This window comes from Dama dama, chromosome 20 (assembly GCF_033118175.1).
Source record: "Dama dama isolate Ldn47 chromosome 20, ASM3311817v1, whole genome shotgun sequence".
Classification (NCBI taxonomy): domain Eukaryota; kingdom Metazoa; phylum Chordata; class Mammalia; order Artiodactyla; family Cervidae; genus Dama; species Dama dama.
In genome coordinates, this window is record NC_083700.1 from 99,854,248 (window position 1) to 99,876,295 (window position 22,048).

At 42.0% G+C, this 22,048-nt stretch overlaps 1 protein-coding gene and 1 pseudogene across 1 annotated transcript; both read right to left on the reverse strand.

Moving 5' to 3' along the window:
• Positions 1-3,927: 3,927 nt before the first annotated feature.
• On the reverse strand, positions 3,928-4,860 carry LOC133040004 (olfactory receptor 2A5-like). Its single transcript, XM_061119761.1, has one exon. It carries the CDS (start codon positions 4,858-4,860, stop codon positions 3,928-3,930), a length of 933 nt encoding a protein of 310 aa, XP_060975744.1.
• An 11,344-nt stretch (positions 4,861-16,204) lies between these two features.
• LOC133040005 (olfactory receptor 2A5-like) lies at positions 16,205-17,110 on the reverse strand (annotated as a pseudogene).
• Positions 17,111-22,048: the final 4,938 nt, after the last annotated feature.

A 22,048-nucleotide genomic window follows, 5' to 3' on the forward strand; every position in this document is an offset into this window, starting at 1 on the left:
TGCTTGATTCCCATGCTTATGCATTGTGGGACGGGAGGAAACAGTGCCATATAGTCTCTGACTCAAAGCATAAACTTAACATCATGGTCCCCTTAAATAAGTATGTAAGATGGGGCCCTATTCTTTCAAGGCATTTTTACCGACATATAGTGACGACTGAGTCTTAACAAGCCATTCCACCTTTCAATTAGGCCACCTTATTCTAAGTGTTGGAGGTTAGGTAAGGCCATTGATTCTATAATTATGAGCCCATAGATGTAAAATGAGTTTCTTGATCAAATGCAATGCTGTGGGGAATCCCTGATGGTGGATTAGACATGCTCTGAAATAAAAGGTCATGATGCTAGCAAAAACTTTATGGGCAGGGAAAGAAAATACATATCTAGAATCTGCATATATTCCTATGAAGACAGATCATTGTCTCCTCCATGATGGAAGAGGTTCAATGCAATCAAACTGCCACAGGTGGCAACCTGTTCTCCTGGGGAATGGTGTCACAGATTTGTTCTCTGCTATTTGCAGGTGAAGCACTCATCAGCAGTGGTAACCAAGTCAGTTGTGGGGAAAAAAGTCCGTTTTGAGCCCATGTGGACAGCCTCTATGCTGGCATCATGGACATTTGCTCATGTGCCTATTGAACAAAGGTCTGGGGGAGAAACCTGACTGACATTCAGAATGTGTCACTTTTTCCACCTGATTTGTCTCTTCTGCAGTTGATACCCTTTTATGAACATGCTTATGTGACACACACAGTCTGTGTCCACTCTGAGGAAGTCCATCCACATACATCTCCCCTCTCCACAGACTTTCTTGCCACATTTCTTTGAATGTTGTAGTGGGGTAGTTATTTAGTAGCTTTCTCTGGTTATCTTATTTCCCCATGCATCAGCCTGTTAAAACTTTCTATCTTTAAAAGTTTTAATTTTGGTAATCTGTATCTCCCTTGGAAAATATCCATTCCATCTAAGTTTGCAATTTTATTTGCATAGCGATCAGCCAACAGAGAAAGCAGAGCTGGGGGACTTAAGTTTCTTGCACATGGGCACACAGCTGATACATGGTAGTTTACCAATCTGCCCAAACAGAAACTCTGAGATCATTAGTGCAGAAATGGCTCAAAAGGGAAAAGTACTAGAGAGGCTGACATTTCAGTCTAGCAGCAAAATATTTCTCCCAAATAGATGACCTGAGTCCCACCAGACAGGTGCTGTGACACACTCTGCTGTTTTCTTGTTCAAGGAAACGGGAGGACAAGTAAAATAAATAAATAAAACAAGAAAACAATAACCATCATAGAGACCAATTAACAGAGAATTAACAACATTTTTAAACCCCACTCCTAAGTACCTATGCGTTTCCTAAGAACTGCTGGCTTGGGGAGTACAAATTCCATGAGGACAGGGGCTGTGACTTCCTGTCACCAGTGCCAGGGATCAGTGATGACCGCTGACGATCAATGGCCCCATCAGTGAATTACAGGGAAGCAGGGACAGTGGTAAAGCTGGCTTCCAACCCTGATAGTGTTTTGATTTCTCCCTTTGTCACCTACACACTCAAGTCATCATGTGCTTTTGCTTCTGTCCTCATCACATCATTCAGCATGTCCCTACTAACTGCCACCGTCAAGTCTAGCACCTTCAGAAAGTATGCCTACATCTCCCCCACTAACTGTTCCTCTTCACTCCAATCCCCTCATCAGTATTCCAAAGCCTTCCTTCAGAAAAAACTGTGGCATCTTCTCTCCTCCAACTCAGTCTCATCCCAGGTTCTTAAAAACAGAGGTTGTTACTTTACAATATTGTAGTGGTTTTTGCCATACATTGACATGAATCAGCCATGGATTTACATGTGTTCCCCATCTTGATCCCCCCTCCCACCGCCCTCTCCATCCCATCCCTCTGGGTCTTCCCAGTGCACCAGCCGTGAGCACTAGTCTTATGCATACAACCTGGGCCGGCGATATGTTTCACATGTATACCTATGGCTGATTCATGTGATGTGCAGTGGACACCTATACAATATTGTAAAGCAATTATTCTCCAATTAAAAATAAATGCTTAAAAAAAATAGAGGTTATCTATCTTTAAGATAAAATCTAGTGTCATCTTGAATTAAAAACCCTCTTACTATCTATCCAAGTAGAGAGACAAATAAAACCTCATCCCCTCACCCACAAGACTCACTCTCCACCACCCTGATTCCTGACTCTAGTTGTTGTAGCAGAGCCACCAGGTAGACTCCAATCTTCTGAAAGGAACTCCAAGACCCAGTGAGACCTCTTAACCAGTATCCAGGCAACCCCCTTCCCCACAAAACCAGAAGCAGAAGGCTCTCAAAAGTTTCCACCAGCCACATAGCTCCCTAACCTCTCCCTGGATGGACGGAACACTCCAACAGTCCATGGGACCCTTCACTTTCTGCCTGAAACACTCTGGAAATGCTGCCTGGAACTTTGCCACACCACTGGTGCTGCGGTACTCACCTACCTAAACCCCTGCTTAGCTCAGCCCTGTTACATCTCTCACCCATAAGACATCTGAGCCATCAATGAGGCCTGAAAGTAAGATGGATTCCCATGCTAACTCTGAGGCTTGTCCCAGGGTTCTTATAGAATCTCATATATCATTTAGGTCCCTTGAAAGAATCAGAGGCACTGTTTAAAATGGACTGCACCTGTAACAACTTTAATTCTTCTATGGTTTTGTAATTCACCCTACAGTTCACAGAACATACACTAGTTTACTGCATTTGGTTTCATGCACTTCACCTACTGTGACATAGAATTTTGGAGACACAGAGGTCTTAGAGACCTTTCAATTTGAGGTGCTCATTCTATAGATGAATAAAGTGAGATCCAGAGAAAGAAAGTAAGTCGCCCAAACTCACAAAACAAGTTAGCAATGTTGGGACTAGAACCCAGGTCAATTAATGTCAAGTTCTGTTCCTTCCACAAGATGATGTAGCGTATACCAACCATATCAGCCCCATAAACCATATTCCTTCCATGCATCAGGCCAGGTACAGGAGTTACATTGGCTCTGTATACCATTGGCTTAATTTTCGATGTTGGTCACACATATTATTACTTTCCTGTACCACTATGATTGCCTACTACTTGACATTCTACTATGTCCATATACCACATCACTTTCAGGTACCACGTTTCATGTTAGTTACAGGCATACTATTGGTCCCAGTGCCTTTGTTGTAGATTACATTATCACCCATAGTATTGCTGCTCTCATGTAGAGGGAATACGCATCCATCCCCATGCCACATGACACGCATTACTTTTCTGTGGGAAGAAAATACTTCCTGCCCTTTTGTCAGAAGGCCTAAACATAGGACTTGCTTTGGTCAATAAGATGTCAACAAAGAGATGTGTGTTCAGTTCAGTTTATTTCAGTTGCTCAGTTGTGTCCGACTCTTTGCGACTCCATGGACTGCAGCACACCAGGCCTCCCTGTCCATCACCAACTCCCGGAGTTTACTCAAACTCACATCCATTGACATGTGTGTTAATTCTGAGCAGAAGCTTTAAGGGCCATCATGTTTTTCAGCCATTGTCCCTTTCTCTCTCTCATAAGTCTGACCTGTTCCAGATAGGGCCTCCTCCTTCAGGCTGGATCCAAAAATCCCATGGCAGAAGACCACAGTCTACTTACAACTGATTGGAACAGGACAAATAAATGGACTTTTATCGTGTAATCCCATGAGATTATGGAGTTGTTTCTAACTGCACCACAATGTAGAAAGATAATCAAGACAGCAATCCTTAGTTTCATGTTCCACATTTGTTCCACTGACTGAGTACTGTGTGGGTTCTACTGTATAATGTTGGTTTCATATGTTACAGGTGCTGTCCCTTTCCTCATCATTGGACACTTTACCCCAGACTCCTCCTGTCTCCCAGTTCAGCAGGCCAGTCTACCTCCCCATCACTTTGAGAAAAGCCCTCTTCATGTCCTTATTCCTCAGACTGTAGACCACAGGATTCAGCAGAGCAGTGAAGACATTATAAAAGAGTGATACCTGCTTGTCTTGCTCAGGGGAATAGCTTGCATTGGGCCTCATGTAGAGGTAGGTGGCTGGAGCATAGAAGACTGTGATCACAGTCAGGTGGGAGGCACAGGTGGAGAAAGCCTTGCAGCGGGCCTGCATGGACTTGAACTTGAGAATGGCCTGGGCAATACGGATGTAGGAGGCCACAATGAGGGACAGTGGGGCAACAACCATGAAGACACTGATGACTAGGTCCACCATCTCAATGACGTGGGTATCCAGGCAAGCCAAATCTCGTACTGAAGGGCCTTCACAGAAGTAGTGGTTGACCCTGTTGGGCCCACAGTATGGCAGCCTCATGGTGGAAAAAGTGTGGATCAGAGAGAAGAAGAAACCACAGGCCCAGGTCCCAGCAGACAGCTGTGTGCACAGGCCCCAGCTGAGGATGACAGTGTAACGCAGTGGATAGCAGATGGCCACGTACCGGTCAAAGGCCATGACGACAAATAAAATGCACTCAGTCAGGCCTACGGCACCAAAGATGTACATTTGTAGCCAGCAACCAGCAAAGGAGATGGTCTGAGATAGAGAAAGAAGATGCACCAGCATCTGGGGCACTGTAGTGGTGACATAACTCATATCCAGCAGGGAGAGGATACAGAGGAAGAAATACATGGGAGTGTGGAGATGCATGTCCAGGCATACCAGGGTGATGATGAGCCCATTGCCAAGGACTGAGCTCACGTAAAGAAGAAGGAAGGCACCGAAGAGGATCCTGTTGGTCGTGGTATCACTGGAGAAGCCAAGCAGGATAAATTCAGAAACCCAGCTTTGGTTCTGCCCTGGAGGCATCCACATGGTGGGCATGTAGGAGAATGATATGCATTTAAATGTTACCTAAAATGTGATAGTGTAGTAAGATCTGAAGGGAGGCAGCTGTAATATTAATTCTCAGCCCACTGCCTACCTACTACCTCTTACAGTTACTTCACTTTCTGAGCCTCAGTCTCTTCTTCTGTAAAATGTGGTTAATAATACTCATCTCTCAGGGTGTTTAGGAGGAGTTGGGGAGTTGTATGTAAATCATCTCCTACAATGACTTAAAATACTAAATAGTAGTAAATGTTCATTTGCAATCTCCCCAGGCCTAGTCCCAACTCCTCAGAGAAGAAATTGGTCACTCAAATGTCTAGTAACAATCAACTTACACGGTATCTGCTCCAGCTCCCAAAACTGCAGATGTGAGCTTCCTCTTTACCTTAGAGATCATTTGTCTGGATGTGCGACAAGCCTCTCCCCACCCTGTAAATTTGTCTCTTTGACAGCTGAGGACATAGGCATTACCAATAGAGGGCAGGGCTTCCTTGCTGGCTCAGGAGGTAAACTATCTGCCTGCAATGCAGGCGACTCTCGGGTTTGATCCCTGGGTCAGGAAGAGCCGCTGGAGAAAGGAATGGCAACCCACTTCGGTATTCTTGCCTAGAGAATTCCATGGACAGAGAATCCTAGCAACATGTGTGAGACTGTCATGGCTAACGCCATGACAGGCAGCCTAGATTAGGAGTAGGCCTGGTTTCCTGGAGTAACATAATTATCAGGCCACCTGGAGCCAGCCAATCAACATGTGCCTAGCAAGAAAAAGGGAACCTATCAGGGGAAAGCTGAAAGCCCACAAGGATTGGGCCAACAAAAATTGCCTTGCAAGTGTGTAACCAATCCGCTTGTGCCAACTACCCGATTGTACCCAATAAATACCCGAGAGAACTGGGGCTTGGGGCCTTTTCGTCCTCACACCCTTGGTGAGGGCAGGAGGCCCTGGCTCGAGTCAGTAATAAATTCCCCTATTGCAAGTTGCATTGTCTCAAGGAGTCTTCTTTCCCGACCGGGGATCCGGACTACAGGCAGAACACATGATGATGGTAGGAGGGAGGCTCTGAGACTGAAGCCTCAATTCTCCTTCCTCAGTTGCTCAACCAGAGAGCCACTGGGTTGGTAGCCTCCAACCACAGTCACATACTCAGGCCACACACACTCTCCCTACCCAGTGATCACTTCTAGAAGAGCTCTGGCCTGTGGCTCCACCCCCACTCCCAGTAGCAGACTGTATCCTGTGGCAGTCACACACTCTTTTAAAAAGTCTGAGCTCAGTCTTTTTTTTCTGATCAGGGAAGATAGATAGTGGTATCACGAGCAGGGGGAAGGTGGGAAGTAACTCCTAAATCCTTAGTCCCTGTGTACTCTTCTTTAGCCATAAGGCAGTAGCTGCTTTTCCTTTTTTAAATCGCTACTTCTGGATCTCTTCAAGTTCTTTTTTTTTTTTCTTTTTTCTTTTTTTTTTTTTGTCATACATTGATATGAATCAGCCATAGATCTACACATATTCCCCATCCCGATCCCCCCTCCCACCTCCCTCTCCACCCGATTCCTCTGGGTCTTCCCAGTGCACCAGGTCCGAGCATTCAAGTTCTTTTTTAAGGCTTTTAGCAGTTATCTACCTTCAACTAGCCAACAATTCTGTATAGTAAATTTTCCCTGTTCACATTACTAGCATGTTCTGTCTCTTCTCAAGATCAAACTGATGCAGATGCTAAATCTATGGGGAATGAATTTGATAAGGAACAGACTGTTACATAATTACAAGCTATCTATCCATAAAGTAATTATTAATTACAAAAGTAAAATGTGGTAGCTATCAGTGGAGAAACTGGGCAACATCTTAACTGAGTGATTACAATTAATGACACCGATAAGAAGCAGACACCTGGTGTCTCCATATGTGAAAACCAACAATGACTTATACATTGTTTCAGACAAAAAAAGCAAAACCTGAATCTAACCATGAGAAAACATCAAAGAAACCTAAGTTGAGAAATATTCTGCAAAATAACTAGCTTCTGAAAGTCGCTCAGTCATGTCAACTCTTTGCAACTCCATGGACTTCTCCAGGAATTCAGTCCTGGAATTCTCCAGGCCAGAATACTGGAGTGGGTAGCCGTTCCCTTCTCGAGGGGATCTTCCCAACACAGGGATTGAACCCCAGTCTCCCGCATTGCAAGCAGGCTCTTAACCAGCTGAGCCACCCTAGTCTTCAAAAAACATCTATCATGAAAGACAAAGAAAGTTCTAATCTGTAATAGAGTCAAGGAGATTAAAAACTGTATAACAGCTATTGCAAAATGTAAAACTGGAAGAGTGGAATATTATAAATAACATTAATTTGACAACTGGTAAGCCTGGAATTTTAATGAGATTAGTTTAGATAAGTATTCAGCGTTAAAATGCCTGAGTTTGACAACTTCTATGTGAGAGAATATCCTTATTCTCTTACATGTTAGAAACTATTCTCTGAAGTATTAAAGGGTAAAGGAACATGATGTTTACAAATTATTCTCAACTAGTTCTGAAAATTACAGCAACAGCAAGCTAAAAATTTAACACATCTTATAATGGGACATACAGGTTTCTTTGTAGTATCCTTTCAGGTTTTCTGAGGGTTTTTATTCTAATCCTAAAGTTTTCATTCCAATCCCAAAGAAAGTGAATTCCAAAGAATGTTCAAACTACTGCCCAATTGCACTCTTCTCACACACTAGCAAAGTAATGCTCAAAATTCCCCAAGCCAGGCTTCAACTATACGTAAACTGAGAACTTCCAAAGGTTGAAGCTGGATATAGAAAAGGCAGAGGAACCAGAGTTCAAATTGCACACATCCACTGGATCATCAAAAAAACAAGAGTTTCAGAAAAAAAAAAAAATCTGCTTTATTGACTATACCAAAGTCTTTGACTGTGTGGATCACAACAAACTGTGGAAAATGCTTCAAGAGATGGGAATGCCAGACCACCTTACCTGCCTCCTGAGAAATCTGTATGCAGGTCAAGAAGGAACAGTTAGAATCAGACATGGAACAACAGACTGGTTCCAAACTGGGAAAGGAGTATGTCAAGGCTGTATATATTTTCACCCTGCTTATTTAACTTCTATGCAGAGTACATCATGTGAAATGCCAGGCTGGATGAAGCACAATCTGGAAAGAGGAGAGTGAAAAAGCCGGTTTAAAACTCAGCTTTCAAAAAACTAACATTATGGCACCTGGCCGCATCACTTCATGACAAATGGATGGGGATAAAATGGAAACAGTGACAGATTTTATTTTCTTGGGCTCAAAAATCACTGTAGATGGTGACTGCAGCCATGAAATTAAAAAGTGCTTTCTCCTTGGAGAAAAGCTATGATCAACCTAGACAGCATATTAAAAAGCAGAGACAGGAGGCAAGACTATACAATGGAAAAAAGACAACCTCTTTAACAAGTGGTGCTGGGAAAACTGGTCAACCACTTGTAAAAGAATGAAACTAGAACACTTTCTAACACCATACACAAAAATAAACTCAAAATGGATTAAAGATCTAAATGTAAGACCAGAAACTATAAAACTCCTAGAAGAGAACATAGGCAAAACACTCTCCGACATAAATCACAACAGGATCCTCTATGACCCACCTCCAAGAATATTGGAAATAAAAGCAAAAATAAACAAATGGGACCTAATTAAACTTAAAAGCTTTTGCACAACAAAGGAAACTATAAGCAAGGTGAAAAGACAGCCCTCAGATTGGTAGAAAATAATAGCAAACAAAGCAACAGACAAAGGATTAATCTCAAAAATATACAAGCAACTCCTGCAGCTCAATTCCAGAAAAATAAATGACCCAATCAAAAAATGGGCCAAAGAACTAAACAGAAATTTCTCCAAAGAAACTATACAGATGGCTAACAAACACATGAAAAGATACTCAATATCACTCATTATCAGAGAAATGTAAATCAAAACCACAATGAGGTACCATTACACGCCAGTCAGGATGGCTCTATCCAAAAGTCTACAAGCAATAAATGCTAGAGAGGGTGTGGAGAAAAGGGAACCCTCTTATACTGTTGGTGGGAATGCAAACTAGTACAGCCACTATGGAGAACAATGTGGAGATTTCTTTAAAAACTGGAATTAGAACTGCCATAAGACTCAGCAATCCCACTTCTGGGCATACACACCGAGGAAACCAGATCTGAAAGAGACACGTGCACCCCAATGTTCATCGCAGTACTGTTTATAATAGCCAGGACATAGAAGCAACCTAGATGCCCATCAGCAGATGAATGGATAAGGAAGCTGTGGTACATATACACCATGGAATATTACTCAGCCATTAAAAAGAATTCATTTGAATCAGTTCTAATGAGATGGATGAAACTAGAGCCCATTATACAGAGTGAAGTAAGCCAGAAAGATAAAGACCAAAACAGTATACTAACACATATATATATGTAATTTAGAAAGATGGTAATGATAACCCTATATGCACAACAGAAAAAGAGACACAGATGTACAGAACATAATTTTGGACTCTGTGGGAGAAGGCAAGGGTGGGATGTTTCGAGAGAACAGCATCGAAACATGTATATTATCTAGGGTGAAACAGATCACCAGCCCAGGCTGGATGCATGAGACAAGTGCTCAGGCCTGGTGCACGGGGAAGATCCAGAGGAATTGGGTGGAGAGGGAGGTGGGAGGGGGGATCGGGATGGGGAATACATGTAAATCCATGGCTGATTCATGTCAATGTATGACAAAAACCACCAAAATATTGTAAAGTAATTAGCCTACAACTAATAAAAATAAATGGAAAAATAAATAAAGAAAAAAAAAAAGAAAACTGACCTTTTCCAGTCCTTTGGCCATTGCTGGGTTTCCCAAATTTGCTGGCATATTGAGTGCAGCACTTTCACAGCATCATCTTTCAGGATTTGAAAGAGCTCAATTGGAATTTCATCACCTCCCCTAGCTTTGTTCGTAGTGATGCTTCCTAAGGTCCACCTGACTTCACATTCCAGTATATCTGATCCTAGGTGAGTGACCACATCTTGTGGTTATCCAGGCTATTAAGACCATTTTTGTACAGTTCTGTGTATTCTTGCCACCTCTTCTTAATCTCTTCTCAGATCTGTTCCACCATCCCCCACTCTCAAACACTGATTAGATTGTTTCTGTTTCTTAGAACCTCTTGTGGTTTTTGGCAAGGTATAACCCTAGAATGTTATATACTGTTCTGATATAAAGTTTGAGCTCTAATACCCTGAGAAAAATTTCTCCTTCTCATGGTAACTTTATTCCCACTCATTGAGTTGGAATATCTATAATAAAGTATGGAAAAAGGGGTGAGTGGCAGGCTCCCCCGTGGCTCAGTTGTGAAGAATCTACCTGCAAGGCAGGAGCTGCAGGAGACATGAGCTCAATCCCTGGGTCAGGAAAATCCCCTGGAGAAGGGAGTGGCAACCAACGCCAGTATTCTTACCTGGAGAATCATATGCAAGGGGCCTGGTAGGCTACAATCCATAGTGTCTTAGAGAGTCAGACATGACTGAAGCAATGGGCAGGCATGCACAAAGGAGTGAGTATATAAACTACTTTCAGAAACAGTAATAGCTAATGTTTACTGAAAACTTTCTGTGTGCCAGGCATTGCTACATGAATTGATCTCATCCTTATAACAACCCACTGAAGTGAGTACTAGTACCTCCACTTTTAAGATGGGAAAAAACAAACTAAGCCATATAGAAAGTAAGTGATTCACTACAAATTATACTGTTCGCGTGATCGAACCTGGGATTTGAACCAAGGCACTTTGGCTTCAGAGCCAACTCTTAATCATTAAATTCTCCTGCTCAGGGGAACAGACTCTAAGAGGGAAGGGCAAAGAATGCAAACTGCCCCCATCTGCTCTTCAATTTGAGCTTCTTGAGGTTTGGCACAAGGTACTATAGAGTCATGGCCTCCATGTTACAGCCACCAGATGAGAAAGAATCAGGTCTCTCCTAGGATAAGGGACTAAAGTTGCAGCCACAGACTATCTCTCATGATACTGTCCTCCATCTGCTCCCAACCACTTGGAGGTGGGAAACCATGGGGTTGCACTGGAAGCAGAAGGAATCCATAGAAAGAGACTTGGGGACTCATTACCATACTAAAACTTAGTAAATCTTTGTCAAATCCTCCCTTTTTGTCAACCTTGACTTCCAGAGGGAATGGGGACAGTCATTTAGTGAAAATAAAAAGTCTCCTAAGATTCCAGTAAGTCAAGAGTCTCTGTCCTAATTCACAAAAGCCCAGGTCTCTAATAAGAGGAGAGTGGGAACTAATCATTGCGGTCGCTGATGTCATTGGTAAAGGCCTTTCCCAACATAACCATCATTTTCCTTTCATAATGTCTTATAGCTGGACGTGGAGATCTGGAGCTCAAGAAATTCATTTTCTGCATCTAACTGTTAGAACTTGGCTTGCCAAAGAGGACCTGTCCATATATATTTCCTAAATGAACAAATGGAAAAAGGAAGAGGCCTAGGAAGAAAGGATGGGGAGGGGACTGAGATGTGAAGTGGTTGGGGGGAGAAGAATGAGGAACAAGGAGGGGCTGGAGGGATGTTGGGGACTAGCACAGACAGAACCCCGTGGCTGGGTGACCTGGTACCTCTGAACCCCAGGCCCACAGAGGCCTGCATCCCACCATTAGCCCCAGCCCAGTGACCATCTCACCCCTCAGGCATTCACACATCGTGGAGAGACTGTCACTTGTCCTGAAGGGAAAGAGACTCAATAGGAAGCACCCAGGGAAACTGAGTCCAGGGAGGCAGGATTCCAGGCAACCCAGTCTCCAGAAAAGCACTAGGCTTCTGAGAGGTGGAAGGATGAACCCCCTGGCTTCTCTCTATGACTCAGCTCTTTGCACTTGACCTGGCCAGCCCTGGCTCCTGAAGGCCTTTCCAATCAGGTGCTCAGGTGTAGATGGAGGGAGCCTCAGTCAATCCAATCTCCTCTCAATGGACCAAGCAGTTGAGGCTTTATGTCTTGGCTCTTTACCAGGCTTTTCTGGGAGAGGGAGGGGAGGACCATCCCCCTGCCTCCTGCCACCATCTCAGTCCCTGGTGGGGATGCCAAGATGGAATTCTCTGAATGTTGTCAACAAGAACCCCACAAGAAAGAGTCCTTTGAGGTTAGAGCAGGAGAAAAACCACCCCACTGGGGAGGCTTAGTGACCTGTCCTTTCTTTTTCCAGCTTTCTGAGGAATATGACCAGCCTAGGGGAGAGGAAATTATACCTGGTCTTCTTGCAGAAATTTCAAGAACTAAAAGCCTCATGTTGATTCTCTTCTTATTCCCAAACCTGTGCTCCAACTTGTCAATTAGAATGTGGCTGAGTCATACTCCTATTTTTTTACAGTGAGAGATTCTGAGCAAATCAAAATCTTCTTCTATTACTGATCGGAATAACAACTCTATCTGAACTCTAACTGAATTTCTTCCAGCTGTCCAGAGCTGGTTCTGATTACCAGTGGGGTTGGGCCAGCTGGGGCATTGGTAGGAGGAGGAAGACTGGACTCTGGATGCTGAATTCTGAGCGAGGTCACCCTGCAGGTCTCAAGGAGATGAGGATGGGCTGGCAAGAGGGAGAAAACCTAGGGCTGCGGCAGTTCTAACAATGGGGGACTCTCTGTGGAGGTTGAGAATACCTCTGGGAAGGACTCTGGGAATTATCTCTCATTTGCTAAAACAGGTGCTCCAGAAACTTTTCGATTTTATGTCTGGGGAGGGAGCTGAGGGAAATGGCAGGAGGTGGTGATGGTAATAATGATCAAGAGCATCTTAATGGTCCTCTAGGACAGCCCCATACACAAAGCACTTTCATGTGCCTTTTGTCACCAGGTCCTCCTGGCACTCCTGGGAGGGAGGTGTTATGGGAGGGAGGTACTATGGTCCTGGTTTTATAGATGATGACAGTGATGGTGATTCACTGAGCACTTGTGATGGACCATGTACTGAGGGAGTCAGTGACACATGTTTTTGTCATTTCTGTGCTCTCTAGGTCATAAAGGGGCTTCAAGGTCAACATGTCCAGTTGCTTACTCTCTTTTACAGCTGTAAAAATTAAAGCTCAGAGAAGCAAAGTCATCGCCCTACAGGAGTTAGTGTAAGTGATTCTGAGCTAGAAGTCCTGTTTCCCAGTCAGAGACCCATTCAACTGACCACAGGCTCCTTCCTCTGCTTCATTCTCTAGGAGTCTGAAGAAAAACTGTCCATCTCATTGTGCATGTCCCCCAATTCTGTAAATCTTGGTTGAGTCAATGAAAGTACACAAAGTTCAGATAAGGTAATGGGATAGTAATAATAATGGTGAGAATACAACCACAAAGCATTAACAATAGTGGTGATAATTATTATGTGTGTGTGCATGCTAAGTTACTTCAGTTGTTTCCAACTCTTTGTGACCCTATGCATTGGAGCTGCCAAGCTCCTCTTTCCATGGGATTCTCCAGGCAAGAATGCTAGAGTGGGTTGTCATTTCCTTCTCCAGAAATTATTATAATAATAGTGAAACCTTATAGGTTTTGTTTATTATGTGATTTACTTACAATAACCCATTTATATCCAAACATCTTGAGATGACTTCTCATCTTCAACTTCAGTTGGAACATTGTTTTGACCACCAATAGAAACACTCCCTACTGGAAAACTAAGATCTACAAGCTAGCAGAATTCAGAGTTCCTGAAACAGGGGAAACTATTCTGTGAGTGAGTTACTGGGTATAAGAGTCACAGAATCCACTGCCATTTCACTGCTTGATTCCCATGCTTATGCATTGTGGGACGGGAGGAAACAGTGCCATAAACAGTGCCATAACAGTGTCAGTTATGCTCTGACTCAAAGCATAAACTTAACATCATGGTCCCCTTAAAGAAGTATGTAAGATAGGGCCCTATTCTTTCAAGGCATTTTTACCGACATATAGTGATAACTGAGTCTTAATAAGCCATTCCACCTTTCAATTAGGCCACCTTATTCTAAGTGTTGGAGGTTAGGTAAGGCCATTGATTCTATAATTATGAGCCCATAGATGTATAATGAGTTTCTTGATCAAATGCAATGCTGTGGGGAATCCCTGATGGTGGATTATGCATGCTCTGAAATAAAAGATGAGATGCAAGTTAAAACTTTATGGGTAGGGGAAGAAAATCTGTATCTAGAATTTGCATGTGTTCCTATGAAGACAGATCATTGTCTCCTCCATGATGGAAGAAGTTCAATGCAATCAAACTGCCACAGGTGGCAACCTGTTCTCCTGGGGAATGGAAGCAGGGACAGTGGTAAGCTGGCTTCCAACCCTGATAGTCTTTTGATTTCTCCCTTTGTCACCTACACACCCAGGTCATCACGTGCTCTTGCTTCTGTCCTCATCACATCATTCAGCATGTCCCTACTAACTGCCACTGTCAAGTCTAGCACCTTCAGAAAGCATGCCTAGGTCTACCCCACTAACTATTTTTCTTCAATCCAGTCTCCTCATCAGTATTTCCAAGCCATTCTTCAGAAAAAAACTGTGGCATCTTCTCTCCTCCACCCCAGTCCTCATCCCAGGTTCTTAAAAACAGAGGTTGTCTGTCTTTAAGATAAAATCTATTATCATCTTGAATTACGAACTCTATTACTATCTATCCAAGTAGAGAGACAAATAAAACCTCATCTCTTCAACCACAAGACTCACTCTCCACTACCCTGATTCCTGACTCGAGATGTAGCAGAGCCACCAGGTAGACTCCACACCTTCTGGAAGGAACTCCAAGAGCCAATAAGACCTCTTCCCCAGTATCCAGGCAGCCTCCTTCCCCACGAAGGCAAAAGCAGGAAGCTCTCAAAAGTTTTAAGTCCCTTCCACCAGCCACATAGCTTCCTACCCTCTCCCTGAAAGGCAGGAACACTCCAACAGCCCATGGGACCGTTCACTTTCTGCCTGAAACACTCTGCAAATGCTGCCTGGAACTTTGCCACACCACTGGTGTTGCAGTACTTACCTACCTAAACCCCTGCTTAGCCCAGCCCTGTTACATCTCTCATCCCCAAGACCCCTGGGCCATCAATGAGGCCTGAAAGAAAGCTGGATTCCCATGCTAACTCTGAGGCTTGTGCCAGGGTTCTTATAGAATCTCATATATCGTTTATGTCCCTTGAAAGAATAAGAGGCACAGCTTAAAATGGACTGTACCTGCAATGACTTTAATTCTTCTGTTTTATAATTCACACTATGGTTCACAGAAGATACACTTGTTTACTACATTTGGTTTCATGCATTTCACTTACTGTGACATAGAATTTTGGAGACACAGAGGTCTTAGAAACCTTTCAATTTGAGGTGCTCATTCTATAGTTGAGTAAGGTGAGATTCAGAGAAAGGAAGTAAATGACCTAAAGTGACATAACAAGTTAGCAAGGTAGGTAATTAATGTCAAGTTCTGTTCCTTCCACAAGATGATGTAGAGTATACCTTATCAGCCCCATAAACCATATTGCTTCCATGCATCAGGCCAGGTACATGAGTTACAGTGGCTCTGTATACCATTGGCTTAATTTTCTGTGTTGGTCACACATCTTATTATTTTCCTGTACCACTATGATTGCCTACTACTTGACATTCTACTATGTCCATATACCATATCACTTTCCGGTACCACGTTTCATGTTAGTTACAGGCATACTATTGGTCCCAGTGCCTCTGTTGTAGATTACATTATCACCCATAGTATTGCTGCTCTCATGTAGAGGGAATACGCATCCATCCCCATGCCACATGACACGCATTACTTTTCTGTGGGAAGAAAATACTTCCTGCCCTTTTGTCAGAAGGCCTAAACATAGGACTTGCTTTGGTCATTAGGATGTCAGAAAAGAGATGTGTGTTACTTCTGAGGAGAAACTTTAAGAGTTGTGTGTTTAAGCCATTGTTCCTTTCTCTCTGTCGTAAATCTGACATGTTCCAGATAGGGCCTCCTCTTTCAGGCTGGATCCAAGAATCCCATGGCAGAAGGCCACTGTCTACTTGCAGCTGACTTGGAACATGACAAATATATGGATTTTTACTGTGTAATCCCATGCGATTATGGAGTTGTCTTTAACTGCATCACAATGTTGAAAGTTGATCAAGACAGCCATCCTTGATTTCATGTTCCACATTTGTTCCACTGACCAAGTACTATGTTGGTTTTATTGAATAATGTTATTTTCATATGTTAGAGATGCTATTCCTTTCTCATCATTGAACACTTTGTCCCAGACTCCTCCTGTTTCCCAGTTCACCAGGCCAGTCTACCATCCTATCACTTTGAGTCCTTGTTCCTCAGACTGTAGACCACAGGATTAAGCAGGACAGTGAACACATTATACAAGAATGAGATCTGCTTGTCTCACTCAGAGGAATAGCTTGCATTGGGCCTCATGTAGAGGTAGGTGGCTGGAGCATAGAAGAATATGATCACAGTCAGGTGGGAGGCACAGGTGGAGAAAGCGTTGCCGCGGGCCTGCATGGACTTGAACTTGAGAATGGCCTGGGCAATACGGATGTAGGAGGCCACAGTGAGCAAGAGTGGGGCAACAACCATGAAGACACTGATGACTAGGTCCACCATCTCAATGACGTGGGTATCCAGGCAAGACAAGTTTTGTACTGAGGGGCCTTCACAGAAGTTGTGGTTGACCCTGTTTAGTCCACAGTATGGCAGCCTCATGGTGAAAAAAGTGTGGATCAGAGAGAAGAAGAAACCACAGGCCCAGGTCCCAGCAGACAGCTGTGTGCACAGGCCCCAGCTAAGGATGACAGTGTAACGCAGTGGATAGCAGATGGCCACGTACCGGTCAAAGGCCATGACGACAAATAAAATGCACTCAGTCAGGCCCACGGCACCAAAGATGTACATTTGTAGCCAGCAACCAGCAAAGGAGATGGTCTGAGATCAAGAAAGAAGATGCATTAACATCTGGGGCACAGTGGTGGTGACACAGCTCATATCCAGCAGGGAGAGGATACAGAGGAAGAAATACATGGGAGTGTGGAGATGCATGTCCAGGCATACCAGGGTGATGATGAGCCCATTGCCCAGGACTGAGCTCAGGTAAAGAAGAAGGAAGGCACTGAAGAGGGTCCTGTTGGTCGTGGTGTCACTGGAGAAGCCAAGCAGGATAAATTCAGAAACCCAGGTTCGGTTCTGCCCTGGAGGCATCCACATGGTAGGGCTATAAGAGGATCACATTCATTTAAATGTCATCTAAAATATGATAGTCTAGTAAGTACTGGAGACAGACCAGCTATGATTTTTAATTCTGATCCCATTACTCACCTAGTGCCTTGCACAGTTACTTAACCTCTCTGAGCCTCAGTCTCCTCATCTGTAAAACGTGGCTAATAAGGGTTTTTAGGAGGAGTTGGGGTGATGCATGTGAAGCATCTCATGCAAAAAGTTAAAAAAAAAAGTGTCAGTCGTCCAGTTGTATATGACTCTTTGCAACCCCATGAACTGTCGCCGCCAGGCTCCTCTGTCTATGGAATTCTCCAGGCAAGAAGACAGGAGTGCGTTGCCATTCCCTTCTCCAGGGGATCTTCCTGATCCAGGTATTTAACTCAGGTCTCCCATATTGCAGGCAGTTTCTTTACCATCTGAGCCACCAGGGAAGCCCAAAGCATCTCATACAATGCACTAAAGAGAAGTAAAATGCTCATTTGCCATCTCTCCAGTCTCATTCCCCACCTCTCAGTGGACAAACTAGTGACTCGAATGTCTAGCAACAATTTACACCAAACCTGTAAAGGTGGCCTTATCTTCTTCCTTAGAGATCATTTGTCTGGATATGTTACAAGCGTCTCCTCACCCTGTAATGTCACTTTGGCAGCTGAGTATGGGAGGCATTACCAATAGAGGGCGATAGAGGGGCAATGTGATGATGGAAGGAGGACTGTACTTAGGTGGCTCTTCAGTCCTCCTTCCTTGGTTATATAGGTGGAGAGCTAGTGAGTTGGTGTGGACCAACTGCAGTCACATACTCAGGTCACACACACCCTCTCCACCTAGGGGCCACTTCTATGCAAACTCCAGTATGTGTCTCCACTCCCACCCCCAGTAGCTAACTGTATATACCTGTGGCAGTCACACCCTTTTTGAAAAAGTCTGAGATCAGCATAAACAGATACATCCACTCTGAAGAACGGTATGGTGGTTCCTTAAAAATCTATTGATGAAAATAAAACTATGATATCCCCAGAAATATCCACTCCTGGATATATACACTGAGGAAAACATAATTCAAAAAGATAGATGCATCCCCATGTTCACTGCAGCACTATTTACAATAGCCAGGACATGGAAGCAAACTAAATGTCCATCTACAGAGAAATGAATAAAAAGATGTGGTACATACATACAGTGGAATATTATTTAGTTATAAAAAGAAACAGAACTGTGCCACTTGCAGAGACATGGATGGACCTAAAAACTGTCACACAGAGTGAAGTAAATCAGAAAGAGAAAAAGAAATATCATAAAATCACTTATATGTGGAATCTAGAAAAGTGATACAGATGAACTGATTTGCAAAGCAGAAATAGAGACAAAGACATACAGAACATGTGCTTGGACACCAAGGAGGGAAGGGATGGATAGGATGAACTGGGAGACTGGGATTTACTACTGTGTGTAAAGCATATAACTAATGAGAACCTACTGTATTAGCTCAGGGAACTCTAGTCAGTGCTCTCGGGTGACCTAAATGGGGAGGAAATCCAAAAAGAGGGGATAGATGTATACATATAGCTGAATCGGTGTAAAGGAACCATTCTCTAATTTTAAAAAAATGAATTAAAAAAGACAAAAGAAAAAAAAAAAGAAAAAGTCTGACCTTAGTCTTAATTTTTAGGGGAAAAGGAGGGCTGTCAGGAACAAGAGGAAGAAGAAAGTGCTTCCTAAATCCTTAGTTCCTTTATACTCTTCCTCAGTCATAAGGTAGTAGCTGCTTTTTTTTTTTCAAATGCTATCCCTGGTTCTCTTAGAGTTATCCCTTTTATCAGTTATCTACCTTTTACTAATTAAAATTCTGTGTATTAAATTTTCCCTGTTCACCTTACTGATGTGATGTGTCTCCTGCAAGGATCCTAACTGATACATATGCTAAACCTATGGGGAGTGAGATTGATAAGGAACAGAATAATACAGAGCTATAAGCTATCTAGCTATATAGTAGTTATTAATTACAGAAGTAAAAAGCGATAGCTATCAGTGGAAAAACTGGACAATATCTTAGCTGAGTGATTACAACTGATACCACCAAAAAGGATCAGATAGACACAGTGTGTCTCCATATGTGAAATCCTAACAATATATCATCTATGTATTATCCAAGCCAGGGGTCCCCAACCCCAGGTCACAGACTGGTACCTGTTGGTGGCCTGATAGGAACCATTCCACACAGCAGGAGGAGAGTGGTGGGCCAGCAGGTGAAGCTTCATCTATATTCACAGTCACTGCCCATCACTGGCATTACCACCTGAGCTCTGCTTCTTGACAGATCAACGGTGTCACTAAATTCTCATAGAACAAATCCTACTGTGAACTGTGTATGAAAGGGATCTAGGTTATGTGCTCCTTGTGGGAATCTTCCCAAAATCATCTCCCACCCCCAGCCCGTGGAAAAATTGTCTTCCATGAAACTGGATTCTGATGCCAAAAAAAGATTGGGGACCACGGATTTAAGCCAAAAAAGTAAAACCTGAGTCTAATCATGAGGAAACATCAAAAAAAACCTAAATCGACAAAATATACTATAAAAGAACTAGTTCCTAATCTCCAAAAAATGCCTACCATGATAACACAACATTGTAAGTTAACTATACTCCAATAGAATTTTTAAAAAACTATCATGAAAGAACATGAAAAACAAAGAAATCTATAATAGATGGAAGGAGACTAAAAAAAAAAATCTTAGCATCTAATGCAAGATGTAATCCTGGAAGAGGGATTATATTAGTTTGACAGTTAATAAAAGTGGAATATAAATTAAATTAGTTTAGGTAAGTGTATCAGTGTTAAATTTCCTGAATTTGGTAACTACTATATAAGGAGGATGGGCTTCCCTGGTGGCTCAGTGATAAAAAGTCTCCCTGAAATGCAGGAGCTGCAGAAAACTCAGGTTTGATCCCTGGGTTGGGAAGATCCCCTGGAGAAGGGCATGACAGCCTGCTCCAGTATTCTTGCCTGGAGAATCCATGGACAGAGGAACCTGTCAGGCAATAGTCCATAGGGTTACAAAGAGTCGGACATGACTGAAGTGACTTAGCAAATACAAGAGGATAAGGTCTTCCCTGGTGGCTCAGCGGTAAGAAATTTGCTTGCCAATGCACAAGACATGGGTTCAGTCCCTGGGCTGAGAAGACCCCCTGAAGAAGGAAATGGCAACCCAGTCCAGTATTCTTGCCTAAGAAATTCCGTGGACAGAGTAGTCTGGCAGGCTACAGTCCATGCGGTCACAACAGAGTCAGTCACAAATTAACCACTAGACAACAACAAAAATATAACAGGATATCCTCATTCTCTTGCATCTTCGGAACTATTCTCTGAAGTAGAAAAAGGGTAAAGGAACATATCTGCAAATTATTCTCAAATAGTTCTGGAAATTACAATAACAACAATGTTAAAAATTATTCAATTTCTAGGTATGGAACATAAAGGATTTCTTTGCAGTATTCTTTCAGATTTTCTGAGTGTTTCAAAATCATTTCCAAAAGCAGTTTTTGAAAAAAAAACTTAATGTGAAATAAAAGCTTTCCAGACAAATGTAAAGTGAAATTATTCAAAGAGAGCTCTTCAGGCAGAAAGAAAGTGACAGAAACACAGAAATGAAAAAAAAGGAATGAAAAGTCCCTCAAGGAAAGGATAAATATAAATTAATAATGAGTATAAATGAATAATAAAGTTTTGTGGGATTTGAAACAAATGAAATACTAAAGATTATGGCAACAATAGTGTAAGAAATGGAAGGGATAAATAGAGTCAGTTCTCTAAATATTTAGTATAACTGGAGAAATGGTCAAACTAATCACTTGCATTAGCCTGTGATAAGTCAGAGATCTATGTTGTAATATCTGGAAAAATTAATAAAAGAATAAATACTGTATAGCAAACAACCTAAAATAGGAGAAAATGAACCATAATTAATCCATTATATTATGGATTAATATTAATCCAAAAAAATGCTTTATTGAGAGAGAAAAAAATCAGACGTAAAAAAGGCAGGTCAGTAGGAAATAAATCGAACTTAACTATGTAGGTAATTACTTTAAATGCAAAAGGACTAAGTATTGTCATCAAAGGCATATTTTCAAACTAAGTTTTTAAAATACCCTATGTATTATTCACAAAAAACTTAGGTAAGTTTTCATTCTGAAATACATAAATATATCAAATCAACTTGTTGTTTGTTTTAAACTTACACAATGTTATATCAGTTATATCTCAATAAAGCTTAAGTAAGTATTCATTCTGAAATACATAAATATATCAAATCAACTTGTTGTTTGTTTTAAACTTACACAATGTTATATCAGTTATATCTCAATAAAGCTTAAGTAAGTATTCATTCTGAAATACATAAATATATCAAATCAACTTGTTGTTTGTTTTAAACTTACACAATGTTATATCAGTTATATCTCAATAAAGCTGGGTGGAAGAAAATAAACACTTTAATATAAGGTTATAGACATACTAGGAAGTAAATATACCATGTAAATATTGGTCAAAACTAACATCATAGTTTCATGACACATTAGTCAAAATTGATCATATGATGCATCATAAATGTAATCTCAGAAAACTCCAAAGCCTGGAAATCATTCAGAATATACTCTGTAAACCATGAAATTGATTACAAATTAATTTCAAAATAAATATAATGGGTAAATACCCAACTCCTTTGAAGTTGGCATACATTTCTAAATAAGTTATGGAATAAAGAGAAATCAAATGGAAATTACTATGTATTAAAATAAATGACGAAAATAAAATATTATAAGTGCTTGGGGGAAGTTTATAGCTTTAAATGTATATGTTAAAATATACTTAAAAGGCTAAAAATTAATCAAATAAACTTTCATCTCAAGAAGCTAGAAAAGGAGCCCC

What these genes read in the sequence shown, in the direction of transcription:
- LOC133040004 (XM_061119761.1), bottom strand. Translation starts at nt 4,860, where the DNA reads ATGTGGATGCCTCCAGGGCAGAACCAAAGCTGGGTTTCTGAATTTATC.